The following is a 20,388-nucleotide window of genomic DNA, read 5'->3' on the forward strand; positions in this document are numbered from 1 at the left end:
TCCTATCGGAGTAAGTGCATAATTATTTTCCCGCCCCGTAGAAAAAATAAACTGGTTGCCTAGCTTGTGGTAGGTAAGCAGTCTTTGTTTGCCCCCCTCAAAGGACAGGAGACCAGGTTCCAGGCGCCAGTCTACGGCAACGAACAACGGCGGACAGGGTCGGCCCAATAGGGGAACAGTTAAGGCCAGACCTGTGAACGATCGCGTTCATATTGGATCTAAGATTCGCCTTCGGCGGTCCCCTTTATATGTTGTTCCAACTCTTCCACTATCTTGTTGCCCAACATTCTCGCCACCCAACCACTCACGCCTACCATGTCCTCTAAACGAGGCCGCAAGCGCAACGACAATCTACCTCCAAACCGTGCAAGAGATGTGCAGAGGGCTTTCAGAGCCAGAAGGGCGGCCCACTTAGAGGTATGTGCATAATTTGCTATATGTGAAATAGATCTCAATTACCAACTTTTGGACAACGCTAGGCTTTGGAGCAACGTGTCTCTGAACTCGAGGAGGAAAATGACTGCCTAAGACAGGCATTAAACCTGCCGCCTGCCAACCGTCCTCTGCTGGGCAAAGGCCCGACGGGCAAGGATAAACCCAAACTCAACGAGAGTGCTCAGCTCTTCAGTTCAAGTCGCGATTCGTCCTCAGCAGATGCCGATTCTCCCACATCCACTCGCACCAGCTCTCTATCGCCGTCCGCTATCACCGCGTCGATGCCATCCAGGAGCGTCCAAGTCGTAGATGCCACTGCTCCCTGGGAACCACTTGTTGTGAACGACCATGCAGACTCCCAGTTGTCCACAGCCTCACCGACATTTCAGCTTCCCCCCATGTCGGCGCCACTCCCTTCAAAGCCATTCCAATACCCTTCAGTGTATCACTCCCCTCCCATGCATGCGATGTCACCGGCGGCTCGCCATTCGATATCGGGTCCTTTGTATACCATGGACTCGCAGACATTCGCCCCTCAGTCAGAAGACAGACCGATGTCGACCACGTACGGGAGCAACGGCAACTACATGATGCGTATGGACGGCATGCGTGAGCAACAGCGACAGCCTGACTATTCCTATCATCAATCACCATACGATTCCCATACTGCAAGTAGTATGTCGGCCGAAAGCCCACCAGCGACGGCACCAGCCCACTCCCAGTCCCACCTCTCGCAGCGGGAGTCATATTCGGCTTCCCTCGCATATCCCCATCGCCGCTCCCAGACCGAGCCTCAGTACTCTCTCGGGTTTTCTCATCTGCCACCACCTCCTCCGTCGCAAAATCTCATGCGCCCGCAGTCACCGCTGCGGCTACAAGAGAACGGCATGCAACCCCACCCCCAATCATATCCCAGGCATGCAACATACGCGCCGGATGGGCGTCTGGACTCTCTCTCATAGTCGGCATCTCGCGCGTTGCATGATGTAGTCGCTGATGATCTTGGACTATTCTTACGTATATACATTAACCTGTCGACACAGCATGTATCGTTAATTCTTACAATGTGTTCAAAGTCCATAGAGTTGTACTATATCATTACTTGGCTGTTTTAAATTTACATTATTTGCTCCTAACGATTTTTGGCGACTGGAGTGGCACTTCGCCGGTGAAGTAGTCTGGTGGCGCGGCAGCCTGCAGGCACCTGTACTTAGAACCCCAAAACGGACGCCCACGTGGAGACGTGAGTTCCTGCAAACTCCCTGAGGGCGTGGACCCTCGGACTAACCCATCAGAACCGACATTCGGTTAAATTTGGAAGGAATCGGAGTTTCCACAGCCAAAAACTAACCAAAACAAAGTATAGCACGGTCAACATTGTACCCATCCCGCACTCCTAAATAACTGAGAGCAAGCAGTCCGCGGATGAATAAAAATGTTAATTACAGTCTTCGGAGTGACTGGTAAGTTAGTAACATTGGGAGGTGAAACAGTACTATCCGTAAACCGAAGAATATACCAGAAGGCTAATGATTTGCACGGAAGAAATCCATGGCAACCTGAGTCTAACGGAGGATTTGGCGTGCGGTGCACACGCCCGGGTTTTATGCGTACAGCTGGGCAGCATCAGCCAACCCATTCCAGTGTCTCGACCGAATACCTTCCCAACCATTCATTTAGCGGTACCCCAAATTGCTCTATTTGCAGAGGTGGGCTTTAAAGGGGTGAATGACACTTGGGCCAGCAATGTGTTTCGAGCAGTCGCTGACAGCACCGGTAGAAATTAAAGTTATTCAGTATGCCATACATGTTCAGAACCAGAGTAAAGAGGTTGTTTCATCAGCTGACCTTATCCAGTTGGACGACTCTCTTCGCCGCCCAGTTTCCCCAAGCAAGGAAGACGATGCCGCGGCCCATACCGCTCTTGTCGGATCCAGTTTGATCATACGCCCTAGAAGGAAGGTTAGCACCCCCATAACTATCAACCATGTCCACGACTCTGTCCGTGGAATTTTCCCAGCCCTGGTTCAGTGTGAACCAGCTTGGCCAGCCCACACAGTAAGACAGGTGTTCAACATAAGAACCCCATTAGATGCCCATGCTGTCAGATTTCTGGCGGTATCAAGATAATGGCGTCAGTGTATCACCACGATGGACGGCACGAGTAAGTACTTACCCATGTTTCGGGGGTTGGAATTCGGGATACTCCGCCTGAAGCTCTGCACGGTCTCGAGTCAAAAATATTAATGCCGTTAGCTTGCTTTCTATTCGTTCGTGGCAAATATTGGGTGCGTATCTGGCGGAATGGCTAGGCCTGTCGGGATAGAAAGCACTACACAGTGGCGGATCAGCCCTGTACATCTTGTTTCGTGCTTACAGCCACGGCCACTGTGATAGCCCTGGCCTAGGATACCCTGCCCAAGATCAAGCGTAGGTATTTTTGCCGTATCACATACGATATGAGGAAGTCGTTGAATACTAGACTGGGCGGAAACCCACGGTGGGTATATTCGCTGAGGGAGAAGTGTCGTCACTCCTCAACCTCCGGTCCCACCGAAATTCCTTGAGAGCCAGGAAACGCGGTTTCTTGATCTCATCAACGGGTGCTCTTGACCTAGATAGATGACATGAGTTCCTGCGTTCTCCGCTACTAGGTGATGCATACTAACCTTTCCAACCACCCGGGTTAAAAAAACCAAGTACCTCCTTCCACTCGTTAGTGAGTAGTACTCTGTGGTAAGAGGCATTTGTGGAGACAGGTCGGAATGATGGGGTCCGGCCTTCGAAGCGCTCAATCAAGTGGGCGTGACGCCAACAAACTGGTCCTCCTTATGAGTTGGTTGGTATTGATAGCTTAATTCCCTTTTCGGAACTCTTGGCACCTGAACTCGTTCGTGAACCAGAAAACACATCTTGACGAGAATACATTGCCGTTATTTGTTGGTTGCTTGAGGCGGGGATTCCTGATGTATGGCAGACTGAAAGCCACCTGTTGGAACGCTGTATAAATATCTTCGAAATATATCTGGCTTATGGGTCGTGACCAACGCCAAGTAGAAGGACACTCGGACGATCGACTATTGGCGAGCGCTCATCTCATCGACATTTATAGTACGCACTTCAAGTTGACCAATTGTTTTCCAATACAGGATGTAGCAGGTATAGAACGTAGTCGATACTATCATATATATCCTTTCTTTATTCCTTTTACCAGAAGACAGATGCAAAGTCGGGGCAAGACCCCGCGTGCAAGGTTTCTATCTGTAGTCTAAAGGTGTGTCAAGTACGCGTCATGTTTCGAGATATCAAGACCCATGAGGACAGATGCGCGCTCGGGGCATTGGAACGACAAAGAAATCGTTGTTTCAATATGACAAGCATAGCTTCAGGCTCGGGTACTGAAGTACTTTCAAGTTGAGGTGCGAAAGTGGTCCCGGCGCTTACTTTATTTGTCTTTGCTTTGTTAGGAAATCACGAGAAAGATTGTGTGAGCGCGTGGTCGTACTGCACCGTCCGCTGTCCAGGGTGCATCTGGTAGACTCAACCGTTCGACCTCAACGTCAACATCGACCTTGAAATACCCGACATTTCAAGCTGCCGCGTTCACGCTCATCTCCAAGTCCGCCACGCTCTGTGCAGGCCGTAGTTCGTGATGGGAGGAAGAATACCATCACAGACGGTGGCCGCTCTGTGGCAAGGCGCAAGCCCAATTGGTATGTTTTGCAGGTGCAGCCCACGTCGCCAGATGCACCGCCCTTGGATTGGAGTACCAGTTACCAGGCAGGATCGTCCAGGTACGTCCTCATTTCACGGTTGGCTCCGTTTCTAGCACTTATTAGACCCGGCCTAGCTCGGCGATGTACAGTAGCAGTGACAATGACAGCTCTACGGAGGAGGAATCGACCCAGACCTCTCGCGGACGAACAAATGTTCTGCGCCGACGCTCTGGTGCTGCTAACAGCCAGCAGTCGCGTGCGGAAAGCAATCATCCGCGGGTGCCACCAGTTCAAGTGTCAGGCCCAAGAAGCGATTCGCGGAGTCGTTCTCCTCAACCAAAACGACACCTATCCTTTACTAGGTCTCGGTCACCTGCCCCAAGGCCGCTTACATCGTCAAACCTTGAACCCTCTTCGCGGCGATCGACGGCCTCCATGAACTTGTTCTCCCGACTCTCTACGGCTTCAGCCCATAGATCAATGTTACCCACAGCAATAGAACTTGAAGTACCACTCTGGAATAATTTGTCAAGCATGAGTATATATATTGACGCAAGGCGAGGGGCAGAGTGCCTAATATTGCTTGCGTCGACGGTCGTTGCGGCCGGAAAAATCGCGAGTCTACGAACCACAGGCCCGGCGCCGTACACGTATAGCGATGATATCCTATGGGCATCAATAGGTGAGTTACAGCTAACTGCGTGGTTATTGAGAAACCAACTCCTTCGCGCCAGAACTCTGGTTATTATCCATCGCCTCCTTCATATATATAATATGGGCACACACCTCGATATCAAAGCATCCATCAGTTTCAGCAGCATTGCCGAAATTAATATCATTCTCTCCACTCGCTCTTCGTTTTCATTACACGAACTCCGGAGGCCGTCCGACCGATGTACGAGAAACTAAAAGGAGTCCGGCGCCCCCCGTCGTCCGGAAGTCTGACTTCGGGTTTATCTGGATGTCTGTTCCTAAAAACTACAGGTGAGTTTATTTCTCAAGCCTATATCATCATCTCATGTCGTTTCAGAGAGTCCTCTGATGATGGCATTCTGACGGCGTTGCTGTTCGGGCCACTTATTGCATCTGCGCTGCTATATTCATCTCTGCAACGGGCTTTCTCTCCTTCCAATCAAGATCTACTACCTACTGGATGGCTTATAGAACCTCCCATCCAACTTCCTCGCCAAACCGACGCGATCAATATCTTAGGCGCTCTAATTGGCTCACGGTTCAATATATTGGATATCTCGACTCTGTGTTCTACTCTCCTCCTCATCCACGTTTGGTCATCATCTTGGCTAGAAGCACAACATAGTCGTCGCGCTAACGCCCCTGAAGGCGAGCGAAGTTCTGTCCCTCGTAGCGAGGGAAGCAGGCTCTGGTATTATGTCCTGTTTACCATCGGTGTATCATCCGTGGTGCTCGGCCTAAATCTCTGGTTGGAATCCGCAAAAATAGGTCTATGGCAGCGTGCGCAATTTCACTGGTCTTCTCCCACTGTGTAATCACCATAAATCTATAAATCTAGACATGAGCCAGTTCGAGCTGCTGGTATGCAGCTTCTTCTATCAATTCACGCTTTACGCGGCGCTACGCCTTGCCCATCGTGGCTTTACCATTGGAGAATTGGGTCTTGTGTGTTTCGGAGGCACTGCATTGTTCATGGAGTTACTCAATATCACCATGGCACGCGTTAGTCTTCTTATTGTCATCTTACACCTCCTATTAACGATGCTAACCATAACATGATAGATTTGGCCGGTCACTACACCATACATCAAGACCTACCGTCTGCCTACGCCACTCTTGGTATTCCAGGTCGCCCTCATTGCAGGATCTTTTCTCACGGGGTTTATGCTATCTCCCTTCCTTATCTTGTCTCGTCACATTGCTCAACGCCCTGTACGCCGCCTCCGACGGCCGGAAGAGAAATTACGCCAGCGGCGCCAACTTGCTCTTGGATTTTATGTCGGAACGGTCCTCATCGTTGTGGGGCTCATCGGTATGTGGGCACGATGGTGCCTTGGCGATCGTGATCCCTGGCTTTGGGCAGTGTTCTTTCTACTCGAAGGGCGCAGGAAATGGAGTCGACCAGTGTTGCTAGCCTATTGGGGACTGCTGGTGTCACTCAGTGTGGCTGGGTGGAATAGACAACTCGCCCGATCCCGCAGGTTTAAGCCTCGAAGCGCAACATCTGACGGTGTCACTGCCTCCGAAACGAACACGACCAGCCAAGCTGATATAGCATCCACGAATGGAGCCAGTCCAGGGCCTTTGAGTCTCACCTTCCCCAATCTGAATGCCTTGCCCAACGCCTCTCAGGTCACCACGGATCTTCTGGATGCGGCCGACAAACATGTTCCGACACTAAGCCTTAACGCAAGAAGGAAATATTTTCACGCATTAGCCGTGGTCATGTTCGTCCCAGGAGTTGCAATCGACGTATGTCTTACCGTTATCATTTCGGCCAGATGTGGCTGACGACTTGCACCTGATAGCCTGCTTTCACACATTTATCGCTGAGTGTCGCCTTCGCCGTCTTTACGTTCGCCGAGTATATCCGATATTTCGCGGTTTATCCGTTCGGAGCTGCAATCCATGTGTTCATGAACGATTTCCTCGATCACAAAGATAGCGGGACGGCCATCCTCAGCCACTTTTACCTTCTGACAGGATGCGCTGGTTCTCTATGGCTTGAGGGGTAGGCCATTGCTTCCTAAGCCGAAAACAATAAAATCTCACCGTCTCCAGCCCATCACACCTTTCACAATTTACGGGCATTTTGACTATCGGCGTGGGCGACGCTCTAGTAAGTAGCCGATAAATGGCGTTGTGTCTAGATGATTAATTAATCTCATAAAGGCATCCATTATCGGAAAGCGGTTTGGCACTCACCGGTGGTCGCCTACCTCGCCCAAAACAGTGGAAGGAAGCATGGCACTCACCGTATCAGTTGTTGCAAGTGCCTGGTTGCTTCGCATTTTAGGACTGGTAGAACCCTTCTCTGTGAGTCATCTTCCGTGGTTCGGTTGTCCATTCCATCTGATACCTCGGCTAGACCGTACAATACGCGGCCACCGTAGCGATTTCTTCAGTTCTAGAGGCCCTTTCTGTTCAGAATGACAACCTTACTCTACCGTTGTTCATGTGGAGTATACTACAGTTTCTAGGGTAATGAATGCGCACTCACTGTTAAGTTTGGCGATCCTGAGAGCAAGAGCATACGTTTACAGTTTTACAGTGTACAATGAATGGCGTGGGAAGCCGGCGGTTAACAAACTCCGATCGCCGCCTCGAGCGAGTAATTTCCTTATACGTGCAGTTGAGGGCAAAAAGAGCAGCTCAGATTGTCATTTTGGGACAGACTCTGATTTTGATGCGAATTATTTTATTGTAGATGGTAGATGTACAATCTAGAAACGATCGGGGAAGATGACTAAGTATGTCATAGCCCCTGAGCAAAGCCTTCCTGATCCTTCATCGCGTTCCTGGTACATATGGTGGTGTCTAGCTTTTATGATTGTCCGATTACATTGTCCCTCGAGCTGTAGAGGATATGCTGATGCGGAGGGAAAGGTACCGTGCAGGAACCAAGAAAAAACCCTTGAAATATACAGGTCATGTTATGCCGAGTTTATGGAACATATCTTCAAGCGTCTTGAATGCTACTGGCTTGACGAGACTAAGGTAGCGTTCGTTAGTCGGCGCGACGTTAGGGTAGCGTTATACACATACTAGCCGTCTACACCCGCTTCAAACGCCCTTCTCTTATCCTCTAGCGAGGACATACCTGTTAGTGCTAAAATACATGCCCGAGCAGGCTTGTTGTCGGACTGCTCGCGAGCAGCCTCAATTTGTCTAATTTCGGAAGTGGCTCCAATACCTAGCCACCGTTTTGTCAGGATAGACAACGCTAATGAAGATCGCACCGACCATCTAAGACGGGCATAGACAGGTCAAGCAGGACCACGCTGCAATATTAAGGGTGAGGCACAATAATGGAGACAAAAAAACTGTACTGTTGCTCACTCAAAAGGACCCTCGGCTTGATAGATGTTGACGCCATCACGACCATCAACGGCATCCCGATAATCATATCCCTGGAAATGATGTAAACGAGTTCACGAGTACATTGTCAAAGTCCTGACCTTTGTTTTCAGCCATCGGACTCTGTGACCGGGCAGTAAGAAGTTGTAAGCCCCATATAGATAGATGTTGGACTTTACATACAGCAAGGTCCGAAGGATACTATTGTCTTCAACTACAAGCACACGAAACCGACGTACAGCGACGTCGATTGTGCCTACTGAAGACTTTAGCAAGGTCCCACCGTTACCGATAGGGATCGTCGGGCCAACTATTTCCGGCTCGGGGGATTCGTCAGCCTCTATAGGGGAGACGAGTGCCTTCCAAGACGTTACTCCTGGGTGAGCCGTCGATGATCGAGGGAAGAAAGGTCGAGAGCCGCGGATGGTGCTTATTTCTTCGGAATTTCTTCGAGGGATAGGTGAACCAATGACTCTAGACCCTTCGGTGTTTGGGTCCCCCGACGGAGAGATACTTTGCGATCGAGTGACGATTTTGAGAGCATGCATAGCTAAGTTCAAGATCGTGCGCAGTCGCGATGGGCCTCCGGGTTTGTAAACGATTCGGCAGAAACCTCCTATGTTTTCGTGGTCGCTAGCGATGGCCATTAAGGCCGGGCTACCTCTTAATGCCGAAAATATGAGGAAGGGCCTAGCAGTATCTCGCCGTTCCGTGGCGGCCACAATGGCGGACGGATCGTTGTTGATAATGACGATGTCTCCTAATCCGGGGTCTTCTGTCTGAATGGCGTTGAACCCCCACCACGAGACGAGATAATTTCGAGTGACGGTAAACAATAACTGGACACCAGGGTGTGATGTGTCGAACCCAACCAAGGCGACTGTAGGCGGATTGTTGGGGTCGTCAAACCGGAACATGTCCGTCGAGGAGGGCAAATAACCTCCCTCATCGGTGGGTAGTACGTCCGCGGAAAAGGTTACTTTGAGCTCCGTACCTAGCCCTTCTTCACTCCATACATCGACGGTACCGTTCACACTATCCGAGTGGACAATGCTATTGACGATCGCCAAACCGAGGCCGGTTCCGGTCTGTAGTGGATTTTCCTGCGAAAAAGGATGGAATAGCTGATTCTGGAAGAATTTGTGTCAATAGAATGGATTTCCCTATTTTTGTTAGGTAGACTCTGATTGAACGACAAACCTTCAGAAAACTTTGGCTAATCCCCTAGGAAGGATCCTGACGTTAGGTGGGGTTCCAAAGGAATAAATAGAATGTTCCGTGTGCTTACCTTTCCCGTATCACAAACACCGAGTTCGATCTTCACTCTATTAGGTGGATCGTCCTTGCTTGAGGGTAATTGGCGCAGGATGACATGGATAAAGCCATTCTAACACCACGACCACAAACACGAGGCAAGGGAGAATAATAAGCAAGCAGTGCGACCATAAGGCAGCGTGTCCACTAACTGAGGTAAACTTCAGACTATTCCCGAATAAATTCATCAACACCCTCCGAATGCCTCCCCTTTCGCACTTTAGGAGCCAACCCTGACACAAGCAAAGCCAAACAAGATTAATTAGGAACTGATAAGCGAGAAGGAATATCCACGCACCCCTTCACGATGACCGATGTCTACGACGGTCTCTACGAGATTACGCTTCGACGACTGGCCGTTACCTGCGTCTTTCTCCGGTGGAGAATATACGCTGCCAATAGCAGAGTCGCGCATAATTTGGGTTCGGGCGCGGTAACCCACCCAACAACCGTCGACTGCTTCCTCCACAAGCTGCATCAGATCAACCCTTGATCAATAATGAGTCGGTGCCACAAAGACCATGAAAAGTTAGTACGGGCAATTTTCCGTTATTGTTAATATAGGAAAAGGTTTTAGCGTTGAGATCACGACTTACTTAGTGGGCACAATGACCTTCTCGACGCCTCCAGATTTTGAGTTTCCGCTCAGTTTAGTGAAATCTAGGACATGGTTGACGGTTTCGACGAGCGATGTACCGCAGGCTTGGACGGTTTGAAGGAATGAGGCTTGGCTGTGGTTTAGCGGGGTATCTGCCAGAAGTTCGGCGGCGGCGAGAATCTACATGTGAGTCAACGGAACCGTTAGCCGTGGCAACAATTCATTCGACCGAAGTTACGGACCCCGTGAAGCGGCGTCCTGAGTTCATGCGAGATGCTAGATGGTAGAAATGAAGAAAATGCGTCATCTCAGATGTAGACCGACGCGCGGAGACGACACATACTTGGATATGAACAGGCTCTTCGCCTTATCCGCTAATGCCATCCTGCGTTTCAAAACAGCGGACAGGATAATTACCCCGATAGCCCTCAGATATGATAATTCGTGGCCCTCCAACTAATCGAGTGCTGAACATTCGCTTCCAGGTATGGCGTTGAAAAGGTCAGATCACGTACGAATCTTTTGGTATGCTCCGATGCATTGTAGGCACAGAGTAAGGCGAACGGCCTCTTGTCAACATTGAATATAGGGACGGCTACTCGTTCCGACAGATGAACGCCGTCAGTGACAACTCAATAGGATGCACAGCATCAAATATGCAGAGCATAGAGACGAATAACCCAGCGTCCGATCATCGCAACAATGGCCGGGGTGGAAGGGAAATAATGGACGTGGAAGGAAAACTCATAAAACTCACTTAGTGCATACTGGATCCTTGTAGGCAAGAACGGCCTGAACGCCGGTGGGACGATTCCTTCCGATATCTTCCCGTCTGGGTGTTTAGCGAAGTAATCTACGAGGCGACTGTATTCTTCGGGCGTGAGTTGACGAGCAGTAGTTTCGCCTGACGCGCAATGTTGCGGGGTGAAGTTGTCATGTGGTAGCGTGTTGGATCCCGAGGAAGAGGGAGGAGGCGCGCTACTGAAGGATGGCAATGCAAGGGGCGTGCTGGGAGTCGGTGTACCATGAGCACTATCGTTCAACTCGCCATCCGTATTGTCGACGCAGCTACCCCCTGCGGCAGCTACATTCACTACAGGCTCGCCGTGATGAAGAACAACGCTGACGCTCCCCTCCGAGTTCAAACTCTCGAGAACCTCGCAATGGCTTACATCCACCACAATGACCCCCTCGACATCCAAGGTCTTCTTCACCAACTTGGCAGCCCGAGAGTAGACCTTATCCATCGATGCACCAACGATACTATGAGGCTGGTCCGGGCTTACGGCTTGGGCTTCAGAATCGATCTCGAGACATTCGCGAGAAAATTGCTCCATCTATCATTGGGCGTGTGTTATGATGGGGAGAGCCGCGAATAGCGGGAGACCTACCGAATTCTGTATTTTATCTCGTATGCGTAATTGGATCTATGCATCGCAGCAAACGTCAGCGACAGAAAAAAGGAATAAATCGACTCGACGGCGATAAAATCGTTACCTTGTCCCTCCAAAGTTCCATTTCGCGCATCGCAATGGCCTATAACCACCACCATGTCCAAAGCGTGAGCTCAACGAAGAGGCAACACGGAAACGAGAGATAGTCACGTACCGCAAATTCTTTGAGCGTATGTCTTTGTCTCGGGGAAAACTCTTCCCGAGGCGCATCGTCGATTACCATCAAACTATCAGTTTGTACATAACCGTGACAACAGAGCGAGGATAGAAGAATTATGTTTGGAGTGTTCCAAGTGCAACCGGTGCCAACGTCACCGAACGCAAGCAAAGTCAGCGAGGAACAAGCAAACAGGCGTCAAAACCGATCCAGTCCAGTCCAGTCCGAATGTCAAGTCGCGTAAGGTCGAAGTCGTGTGAACAAGGTGGGGAGGTGGGGTAACACCGAAAGGAATGCGAACCAGGCAAATTACCGGGTTACGGTTACCAGAAGGGACAAGATACGATGTCATGTTCAGATAATAATAACCCAAGTAGAGGGATTGGTTGTATTGGGCGGTGATGGTGGAGGTGTAGGTGGGGGGTGCGGTGATGTCAATGATGGTGATGCAGATATCCATCGGATGCAGATACGAAGATAGCGCGAGTACAGGCATCGTAGGTTGCGTAAGGAGGACGCATGGATCGTGGGTGGATACGAGGGAACAAGTGCGAATGAACGCAAGAACGCATGGGTAGGGTTGACGCATGATGGAGCCGGGTCGGGTCGGGTCAAGTGGGGGCGAATCGACAAAGTTCGCAAGGGTCGTTTACCACATACCGTGGGTCAGCAACACCGAAGGGAGAATCCGAGGCGCAGGCGTCGACGAGTGCGATCATCAAGTACAATCCGGATTCAGGGTAGGCAGGGGGGTTGAGAAAATGGGGATGAGTGGCGTAGTCAAGTGGAGAATGGGGAATAGAGAGTGGGGAGGGTAGGTCAATGGGGGAATGGAGAGCCGGCGGGTAGCGTGCAGCAGATTACGCGAGGCGTTGACGACGAGTTGAAGGTCCGGAATGCAACACATGCACATAGAATAGTTCGTTCGTTCGTGTTCGTGTTCGTGTTTATGTTTGTGGGGGAGGGTCCACGTCGTCGATACGTGTGAGCGAGCGAGACAATCACGCACGCGATCGAGCCAGGTGATGTTACAGAGTGTGATAGGTGGACAGACCGGTGGATAAAGGGATGGATTTTAGCGGTGTTAAGGAATAGATGGGCGAGCGTCATCCATGGATGGCCAGGGAAACCATCAAAGCGAGGAGACATTGAGGGTTGATGTCGTCGAGGGGGAGGGATGGAGAGATTAGCGAGGGTTGTTTGGGAGATTGGGGAGAGATAGAGGGAGAAATTCGTCAGCAACCGCGTATAGATCGAGGAGGATTTAATTTAAGAAATAAATGAAAACAAGAGGGAAAAGAGTGGGAGGATTGCGAGGAGAGTGAAGAGGAGGAAGAAACGAGTGACGGAGACGGAAAGGACCAAAATAAAGAAATGAGTGAGATTGAAAACTCAGAGAAAATAACAGAAGATGCAGAAATGAAGTAGAAACGAAAATTTAAGAAGCCCCACCCTTCTCGCCTTCCTTGCATTCTCGCGTTCTGCCCCCACTCACCTCACCACCCCACTTCCCAGCGTATCGTATCGCATCGCATGGCGAGAAAGCGAAATGAGAGTGGGAGCAGGCGAGAGAGCAAACAACGAGTATGTAAGATGCAAGGCAAGTGCCGAGCGAAGAACGAAGTAAGGGAGATACCGAGCGAAGGTCGAAGAGAAATGAGAGAAGAAGAGAAGTCGGACGGCGATCAAAAGAGAAATGAGAGAAGGCTCAGATGGGAGGAAGTGGAGGGAGAATAGCACCCATCGGTCCGGCGAATATGCTCGAACATGGTGGATGCGAAGCAAAATTTTAAAAAAAGGGATATGGGAGTAAGGGAATGAAGGGAATGGTGGGAAGGTAGGAGGTGGAGGTAGGCGGGTAGGCGCGAAGATACGGCGATCAAAGCCCACAAACCCTCAAACCGCAGCCGATGAAGAACACAGAACTCCATAGATTGTGGCCGCGAATCTCGCCAGCTCGCGTACGGCGAGTAAAGCACGGGTAGGCGCGCACAGGAGGGGAGATAGAAGAGAACCCACGGTCATCAAAGCCCTAAATTCAGAGGCGAATAGAACAGAGATAATGGCCACGAATATAGTGCACAACTAGCCAGGGGGCGTTCGAAGCATTCCACGGCGAGCCGCTCACAGGCGAATATAAACCACGCACAAAGTAAAATGCGAGCGCTCGGAGGATGCAAACGAAATAAGATAATAAATGGGGCGAGAATAAGAAAGAAGGGAGCGAGGAAATAGAAGAGAGCGGGTGATTGTGTGGATGCCGGATCGATGCGCGACACGCAGTAAGCGGTAAGCGGTATGCGAGGCGAAGCACGAGGGACGAGGAGCGAAAGGAACGGTGATCAAAGCGTCGCTTGCCTCGCGTGCCACAGCGATAAGTCCGCTAAGTGCGAAATGCAACGGTATGTAGCATGGCGCGCTCGCCGAAATGACGTTATACAGGACGCCGCGCTACGCGACGCGTACGGCGTCCAAACGGCGCCCAAGAGTGAAAAAGGGACCGGAAGTGAACGTCGCATATCGGAAAATCCACCAAGGAAACACAACCCAGAAACCCACGAAAAATAAAACAAGAAGTGGAAAGACGAGCGGTACTCACGTTCCAATATTGAACCCATCGCTCGTGCGGAGCGGCGCGCCTGCGTAGAACCGGATGTACGGCGGGCCCGTTACCAGAGGCTGTTGGCGTTTTCCGGTTCAACATGATTTATTGGTTTTCAGTACGTTGATTGAGTTTATGTTGTTGATACTTTAATGTAGTTCAAAGGACGCACGTTATTCACGAATCTCCAATCGAGGTGCGTGTCGAGAATTATCATCGGCTCGTCACCTCTATTCCGTGGTTATATGTATATGTTCATGCATTTAGGATGAAGCAGTCGGCATAGTCAGTTAGGATTGAAGGGTCATCAGGAGTAAAGGGGTGAGACAGGGGATCAGGGAAGGGGAGGGGCAATAGGGGTAGCGTTAAAGGGGAGAGGCAATAGGGGTAGCGTTAAGGGGCAAACAAGGGAGGTAACGTACCTCTCCAGAATCGCGTGCGCACAGATCGAGACATGACGCGGGATGCTCGAGACGTTGAGCCCCCACTGTGCTTTGAACCACCTAATCAGTGATGATGGTTTGATTAGCGTGGATTGCGAGCAGAACGAAACAAAAAGAGAACAAAGCTAGAGAGAGCCGAGAACGGATCCGCGCGAGAAGGGGAGGCGGGAGGAAGGGGGAAAGGGACACGACGCGTCCTAGAGTCGCGTACACTTCACTTCACCCGTCCAACTCCCGACTCTTCCTCTGTCCCATCCCCTGCCCTCCCCCTGCCCTCCCCCCATTCCAACTTCACACACGTACAAACCCCAAACCCCAAACAAAAGCGAACAGAGCTTAGAAGAAAAGCACTCACTGCTCGCCGCCATCTATACACCCAACGCCCACGCCCTTCGTCGCGAAGACCAGCTTCGCGAGGTGCGCGATGCGCGAGAAGGGCTCCGTGCTGCGGTCGACTAGCCTGTCCCCATTTCTGTCCCTCTCGACGACTCTCCCGCCATCCCTTTCCCTATTATCCCTATTATCCCTCATTGCTTCTCTGCCTCCTTCCAAGGTTCTACTCGTACTATCTACGCTCCTGGCATCCGTGTTGGCGATGGCGTTGGAGATGGAAGTAGAATTGGGCAGTGAGGACGACGACGGTGGATTCGGCAGGGAAGACGAGTGCGCGGGGTTCGTGTAGTTCGCAGCATGCGCAGCGGTGTAAGTCGAGGCGGAGGCGGAGGAAGGGGTGGTGGTGGTGGTGGAGGGGAATGAGGGTGGGGTGTGTAGTATGTTGAATCTACGGCCGATCATCAGTGTTCAATGACAAAACAAGGCGATTTGGGAAGGATTAAAGAGTGAAAGCGAAGGCGAGACAGAAAAGATAAAGACGGGATAAGCTGCGAGGAATATAGACGGTACGCACTTGTACAATGCCCTTCTGCGCTCCAGCTCGTCAGGCGGCGAGGGCGCAGGGAGGTAGCCGAGCGAGAGGTAAGACGCGAGCGAGGCCGTCGGGATGTTCATCGTGTGTATGTTTGGGACACTCAGAATGTTCATTGGGGTAGTCGTAGAGTTGATTGCGGGGACGTTAGCTGAAGGATTGGCAGTAGGAAGGGGGGTAGCGAATGTACTCGTACTACCATCTGCGTCTTTTGCGCCACTCTCTGCATCACGCTGTCCCTCGATATTATCATCACTACCCTCACCTACGCTCCCGTTCACTTGCTCTTTTACCTTTTCTCCCTCCCCCTCTTTGTCCTTCTCCATATCTGGACCCTCTCCGTCTCCGCCACCTTCTCTGTATGTCTCTTTCCCCTTCACTTCTTTACTCCCTCCCTCCTCACGGTCGCGTTCAGCAACGGGCAACGCAGGCAGCAGCGTCGATGTCGATCGTGCCTTCGTCATAGCCGGAAACGCTATCGCACTATCTGATCCAAATACCCCCATCTCCCTTGCGTTTGCATGCTCCCCATCCCCAGAAGCATTCGAGTCGGTATCAGTGCTGTCCGTATCTAACGCATACTCGTTCTCATCTACTACATCAGAGTCGTTCCCATTGACGTCATCACCATTGAAGGGCACAGGACTCTGCGTCTGCACAGTGCGGTTGGGGTTGTCGTTGCGCGTGCGTTGGTCAGCAAGGATTTGTTGCAGGTGCAGTGGATATCCGTGACCCCCCAGCTCACCACCAGTGAGGTTGAGACTGAGATGATGGGGGGACGGCTGAACGGGCTGGGGGAGTGGCGAAGATGACTGGCGCATCAAGTGAGCACGGCGGGAGGCGGAGGGGAGGGGATTGTCGGAGAGGGATATGGAGTGCGAGGGGCGGCGGAGGGGGGATTGGAGAGGGAAGTTTGGCAGGGGGATGGGAATAGCGGCAGTCGTGGGGGATGTCGTGAGCGTGGCGGTGGTCAGTGTCGATGTAGAAGACGAGACGGAGTTTGCGCTGGAAGATGTCGGGGTCGGATTGTTGGAAGAATTCGAATTAGACAGTAGTCGAGGTCGAGCACGGGGCTGGGGCTGCGATAGCTGAAGATGCGAGGGCGAGAAGTAGTCTGTCGCAGGCGCTGCATCCTCTGGCACGTCGTCCAGGTTCTGCTGCGGCAGCACGTCTTCCCAGAACGACGACAGCCGTGCGCGCGACCCGCCTGGCGTGTAGATACTGCTGCTATGATGGCTGTGGCTTGACGGGGCTGATGGTGTGTTCGACGACGAGGAGGCCGACGCAGACGTCGCGCTGGGGGACGTGGGCAACGATGGATGGCGCTGATGGTGGAAGAGCGACGGCGACGAGGGCAGATGCTGGTCTGGCGGGGGATGCGATCGCGGCACGGCGGTCAGCGCACCTCGCATCGGATCCGTGAGCTCGTGTTCGGGCGACGGCAGGGCCAGAGGTGAGATATCAACAAAGGAACCAGCCCAACGAAGGGCGGCGGCGGTCGTCTGGAGCGTGTGCGTTGTGTGCGACGCCATTGCAATCAACGAGCAACAGCGACCGATTCAAGCCAGCGAATAGGCGCCCAGACTCAATATATTGAGTTTGTATTTGTTTGCGCGCCTCACCTCTCTTCCTCTTCTCTTTCTCGTTCTTACTGCAATGTCTCGGGTACGTGCTTTTCTACCTTGGCAAGTCGATGCTAAGATGGCCATATAGGCCACCTTCTTACGTGAATACAAATTGGTCGTCGTCGGTGGTGGTGGTGTCGGAAAATCAGCCTTGACCATCCAGTTCATCCAAAGCCATTTCGTGGACGAGTATGATCCTACTATCGAGGGTGAGCTCCATTTCCTTGCCTTTGCTACCGGTTCTTGCTTTGGCTTTACTCTATTTTCACCATGGGTGCGTCGCGAGATGTCTTTGGCGCGGGGGAATTCAACGGAGCGGGCTGTTGAGGTACCTCTACAGCTCTGCGTACCTACGTGCACCGCCCTTTCCTGCTACCCATACGACCATCTATCATCAGGCAGCATCCCTACCTCTCCTGCCATCTATCATTTCTGCCTATGCCGCTTTCCCTTTCCTAATAATCATCACAAACCACATCACACACATCACATCATTTCCACTCCGTTCATCAATCCCTTTCATTTGCACTCGTGACCCGTTGATCATTTACGTGGACTGGCGGAACGCTGACGTACGGACCGAATTAGATTCGTACCGCAAACAATGCGTGATCGACGACGAGGTCGCATTGCTGGACGTCCTCGATACTGCCGGGCAGGAGGAATACGGGCATGTGTTCCCCTTCTGACCCCTTCACCGAACGCTAACGGTTAATTTAATAGCGCCATGCGGGAACAATACATGCGAACAGGCGAGGGATTCCTACTCGTCTACTCGATCACATCGCGCAACTCGTTTGAGGAAATCTCGACGTTCCACCAGCAGATCCTGCGCGTCAAGGACCAGGACAGCTTCCCGGTGATTGTAGTCGCGAATAAGTGCGATTTGGAGTACGAGAGGCAGGTTGGGATGAACGGTGCGTCCCCCCCATTCCCATCCTCACCCCATCACCCCATCATCCTTAATGATTTGATTAACCGTCTAATAATTCAATTATGTACTTTGTTCTTTTACAACAGAGGGCCGCGACCTCGCCAAACACTTTGGGTGCAAATTCATCGAGACGTCCGCGAAGCAGCGCATCAACGTCGACGAGGCGTTCTGCAACCTCGTGCGCGAGATCCGAAAATACAACAAGGAGCAGCAGACGGGGCGGCCGGTGCTGCCTGGCGGCGGGAGCATGGGCGGTTCGGGAATGGGGATGGGAGGGGGCGGCGGTATGGGCGGCGCGGGCGGAAGGGGGTACGGGAATGAGGGGGGCAGCGGGTGCTGTGGGTGTGTTGTGTTGTAGGGGAGATTGGATCGAGGAGAGAGTGGATCGAGGACAGCGACCCGTGGTAGGAGCGCGGTGAGGCAGTGGGGAGGGAGAGGCGTTGGAAGACCGACTGCTACGAGGCTCGAGCGGACGAGCGCCAATGATGCAGCAGATGTTGTTTTGTTTTGATATGGTTTTGACTTTGACTTTCTATGGCTATGCGCTCAACGAATCATACGAGTAAACGAGCAAAGGAATATGATATGCAACGCACGCGGATTATTTATTCGTTCTGGCCGAGTGCGACTTCCGGGCTCTTCAAGGGTGCGAGACAGTGATAATAGAGTGGGCGTGCGCGCCCATGGCTACGACAATTGCTCATAACTTAGTGCTCGACTCTATCAAGCCACCATCCAACTTATCGTCACCACCGTGCCATCACAAGACTGCGCCCACCACAACTAGCGAGTAATGCTTCAGGTATTGGTTTCTTGCTCGCACTACTCTTCAGCAATTGATCCTGTATTCTCTCCCATCCACGAAGGAAGGACACGCGACCCAAGGAGCGATCGATGAAGAGATCGCGGTCCACGAAGAAGCCATTCGGGAGCTAAGGACACGGAGAAACACCCTTGCCCCCATCTCAAGGACTCCGCCAGAGCTGCTCGCAGATATGTATATTTATTTTGGCCAAGCCGTTGGCCACGACGCCTCTGGGCAGCAGAGATTCTGGCGCGTTCTCAAAACGCGCCGCTACACGTCAAATGTACAGATTCGGCGAGTGAGAGGGCCATCCTCTCTGCTGTTATGGCCCACATGGACAGCATTGAACACTTAAAGATCAAGTCGGTGACAACTCATACTTCCACCGGCCTCTTGAGGATCGTGGAAATGATTGCCACGAACAACGCGCCTAGCTCACTGCGGTTCTTGCATCTGGATAAACTAGCGAGCCTATACAGTGCCACCGACCCTGTCCACGAGGGAATACACCGCGTCTTCAGCGCGATACAGATGCCATATCTGCAGACCCTTGACGTCGGAAACCACCTATCATGATCCCCATACTCCCACAACTTCGCCAATTCACCTACGCGCCTCCCTGTCGAGCCAACTCGGCATTAACAATTCGGCACATCATCCTCCCCTGCGCGGGTGAAGTTTACATCGCAGTTCTCCCGTGATCATGCTCGCACCTCCCTGTGCATAGGCGATCTGAGGGCCATCCTATCATATATGGCGAGTAACGACGGCGCTGCACATATCGATACCGTGACGATACAGGATTTCGATGGTGCTCGAGCTCCATCTTCCATAACGGCCCAAGAAATATTTCTTCTGTTCAGGCTCTCTGTTATATTGCCTCGTTCACAAGCACAAACCTTCCGCATTAGTGGCTTCTCTCTAATAAGGGGGGGGGCGATTGGGTGAGCTTGTTTAGACGACACGAACATGTGCAAAAGTTGGAAGCTGAGGAAGTGAATGCAACTTGTATCCAAGCCCTTTTGAAACCCGCTGACACCGAGCAACCGTTCCCGAGGCTGAAAACGAAAACACTTCAACTGGGTAACTACGATGTCAAACTCAGTGTCACATTAATCGTGCGGGTCCTTGAAGAACGTAGGCTGATTGGGATAGTTATCGATTTCTTTCAAATCTTTGCGTGTAGGATAACGAAGGATATCATCGGTCAACTGGAGAAATATGTTTTGACGAAGTTTATGGATTTGATTATGATGATGATGACGACGACGAGAACGACGATTCAGACAATCATTTGGTGACATCGTCAGATCTCGTGGTGGGGTAGTTG

At 51.7% G+C, this 20,388-nt stretch overlaps 6 protein-coding genes across 6 annotated transcripts; 3 read left to right on the forward strand and 3 right to left on the reverse strand.

Annotated features, from left to right (window-relative positions):
* Window positions 1-315: 315 nt before the first annotated feature.
* On the forward strand, window positions 316-1,397 carry PC9H_009585 (uncharacterized protein; the record flags this gene model as incomplete). The annotated part of the gene is made up of 2 exons (XM_036779084.1): window positions 316-417; window positions 480-1,397. The coding sequence occupies 2 exons, from the start codon at window positions 316-318 to the stop codon at window positions 1,395-1,397; spliced, it is 1,020 nt and encodes a 339-aa protein (XP_036628473.1).
* Window positions 1,398-2,274: 877 nt separating this feature from the next.
* PC9H_009586 (uncharacterized protein) lies at window positions 2,275-3,182 on the reverse strand (the record flags this gene model as incomplete). Its single annotated transcript, XM_036779085.1, has 5 exons — window positions 2,275-2,476; window positions 2,612-2,663; window positions 2,813-2,849; window positions 2,935-3,049; window positions 3,139-3,182. 5 exons carry the CDS (start codon window positions 3,180-3,182, stop codon window positions 2,275-2,277), a joined length of 450 nt encoding a protein of 149 aa, XP_036628474.1.
* Window positions 3,183-5,112: 1,930 nt separating this feature from the next.
* PC9H_009587 (uncharacterized protein) lies at window positions 5,113-7,329 on the forward strand (the record flags this gene model as incomplete). The annotated part of the gene is made up of 8 exons (XM_036779086.1): window positions 5,113-5,135; window positions 5,182-5,624; window positions 5,683-5,846; window positions 5,907-6,596; window positions 6,653-6,855; window positions 6,906-6,963; window positions 7,017-7,160; window positions 7,213-7,329. The coding sequence occupies 8 exons, from the start codon at window positions 5,113-5,115 to the stop codon at window positions 7,327-7,329; spliced, it is 1,842 nt and encodes a 613-aa protein (XP_036628475.1).
* Window positions 7,330-7,772: 443 nt separating this feature from the next.
* Window positions 7,773-12,220, reverse strand: CNHHK5_1 (His Kinase A domain containing protein; the record flags this gene model as incomplete). The annotated part of the gene is made up of 20 exons (XM_036779087.1): window positions 7,773-7,836; window positions 7,890-8,037; window positions 8,088-8,125; window positions 8,184-8,254; window positions 8,303-8,324; window positions 8,385-9,331; window positions 9,402-9,425; window positions 9,490-9,588; window positions 9,668-9,748; window positions 9,814-10,003; window positions 10,112-10,293; window positions 10,356-10,389; window positions 10,457-10,569; window positions 10,629-10,744; window positions 10,871-11,017; window positions 11,186-11,450; window positions 11,505-11,540; window positions 11,611-11,649; window positions 11,722-11,794; window positions 11,883-12,220. The coding sequence occupies 20 exons, from the start codon at window positions 12,218-12,220 to the stop codon at window positions 7,773-7,775; spliced, it is 3,027 nt and encodes a 1,008-aa protein (XP_036628476.1).
* Window positions 12,221-15,120: 2,900 nt separating this feature from the next.
* CNHHK5_2 (His Kinase A domain containing protein) lies at window positions 15,121-17,226 on the reverse strand (the record flags this gene model as incomplete). Its single annotated transcript, XM_036779088.1, has 2 exons — window positions 15,121-15,550; window positions 15,677-17,226. 2 exons carry the CDS (start codon window positions 17,224-17,226, stop codon window positions 15,121-15,123), a joined length of 1,980 nt encoding a protein of 659 aa, XP_036628477.1.
* A 124-nt stretch (window positions 17,227-17,350) lies between these two features.
* RAS1 (Ras GTPase) lies at window positions 17,351-18,611 on the forward strand (the record flags this gene model as incomplete). The annotated part of the gene is made up of 5 exons (XM_036779089.1): window positions 17,351-17,359; window positions 17,408-17,528; window positions 17,908-17,995; window positions 18,043-18,236; window positions 18,340-18,611. The coding sequence occupies 5 exons, from the start codon at window positions 17,351-17,353 to the stop codon at window positions 18,609-18,611; spliced, it is 684 nt and encodes a 227-aa protein (XP_036628478.1).
* Window positions 18,612-20,388: the final 1,777 nt, after the last annotated feature.

The sequence above is a fragment of the Pleurotus ostreatus genome (genome assembly GCF_014466165.1).
Source record: "Pleurotus ostreatus strain PC9 chromosome Unknown scaffold_7, whole genome shotgun sequence".
Lineage (NCBI taxonomy): Eukaryota > Fungi > Basidiomycota > Agaricomycetes > Agaricales > Pleurotaceae > Pleurotus > Pleurotus ostreatus.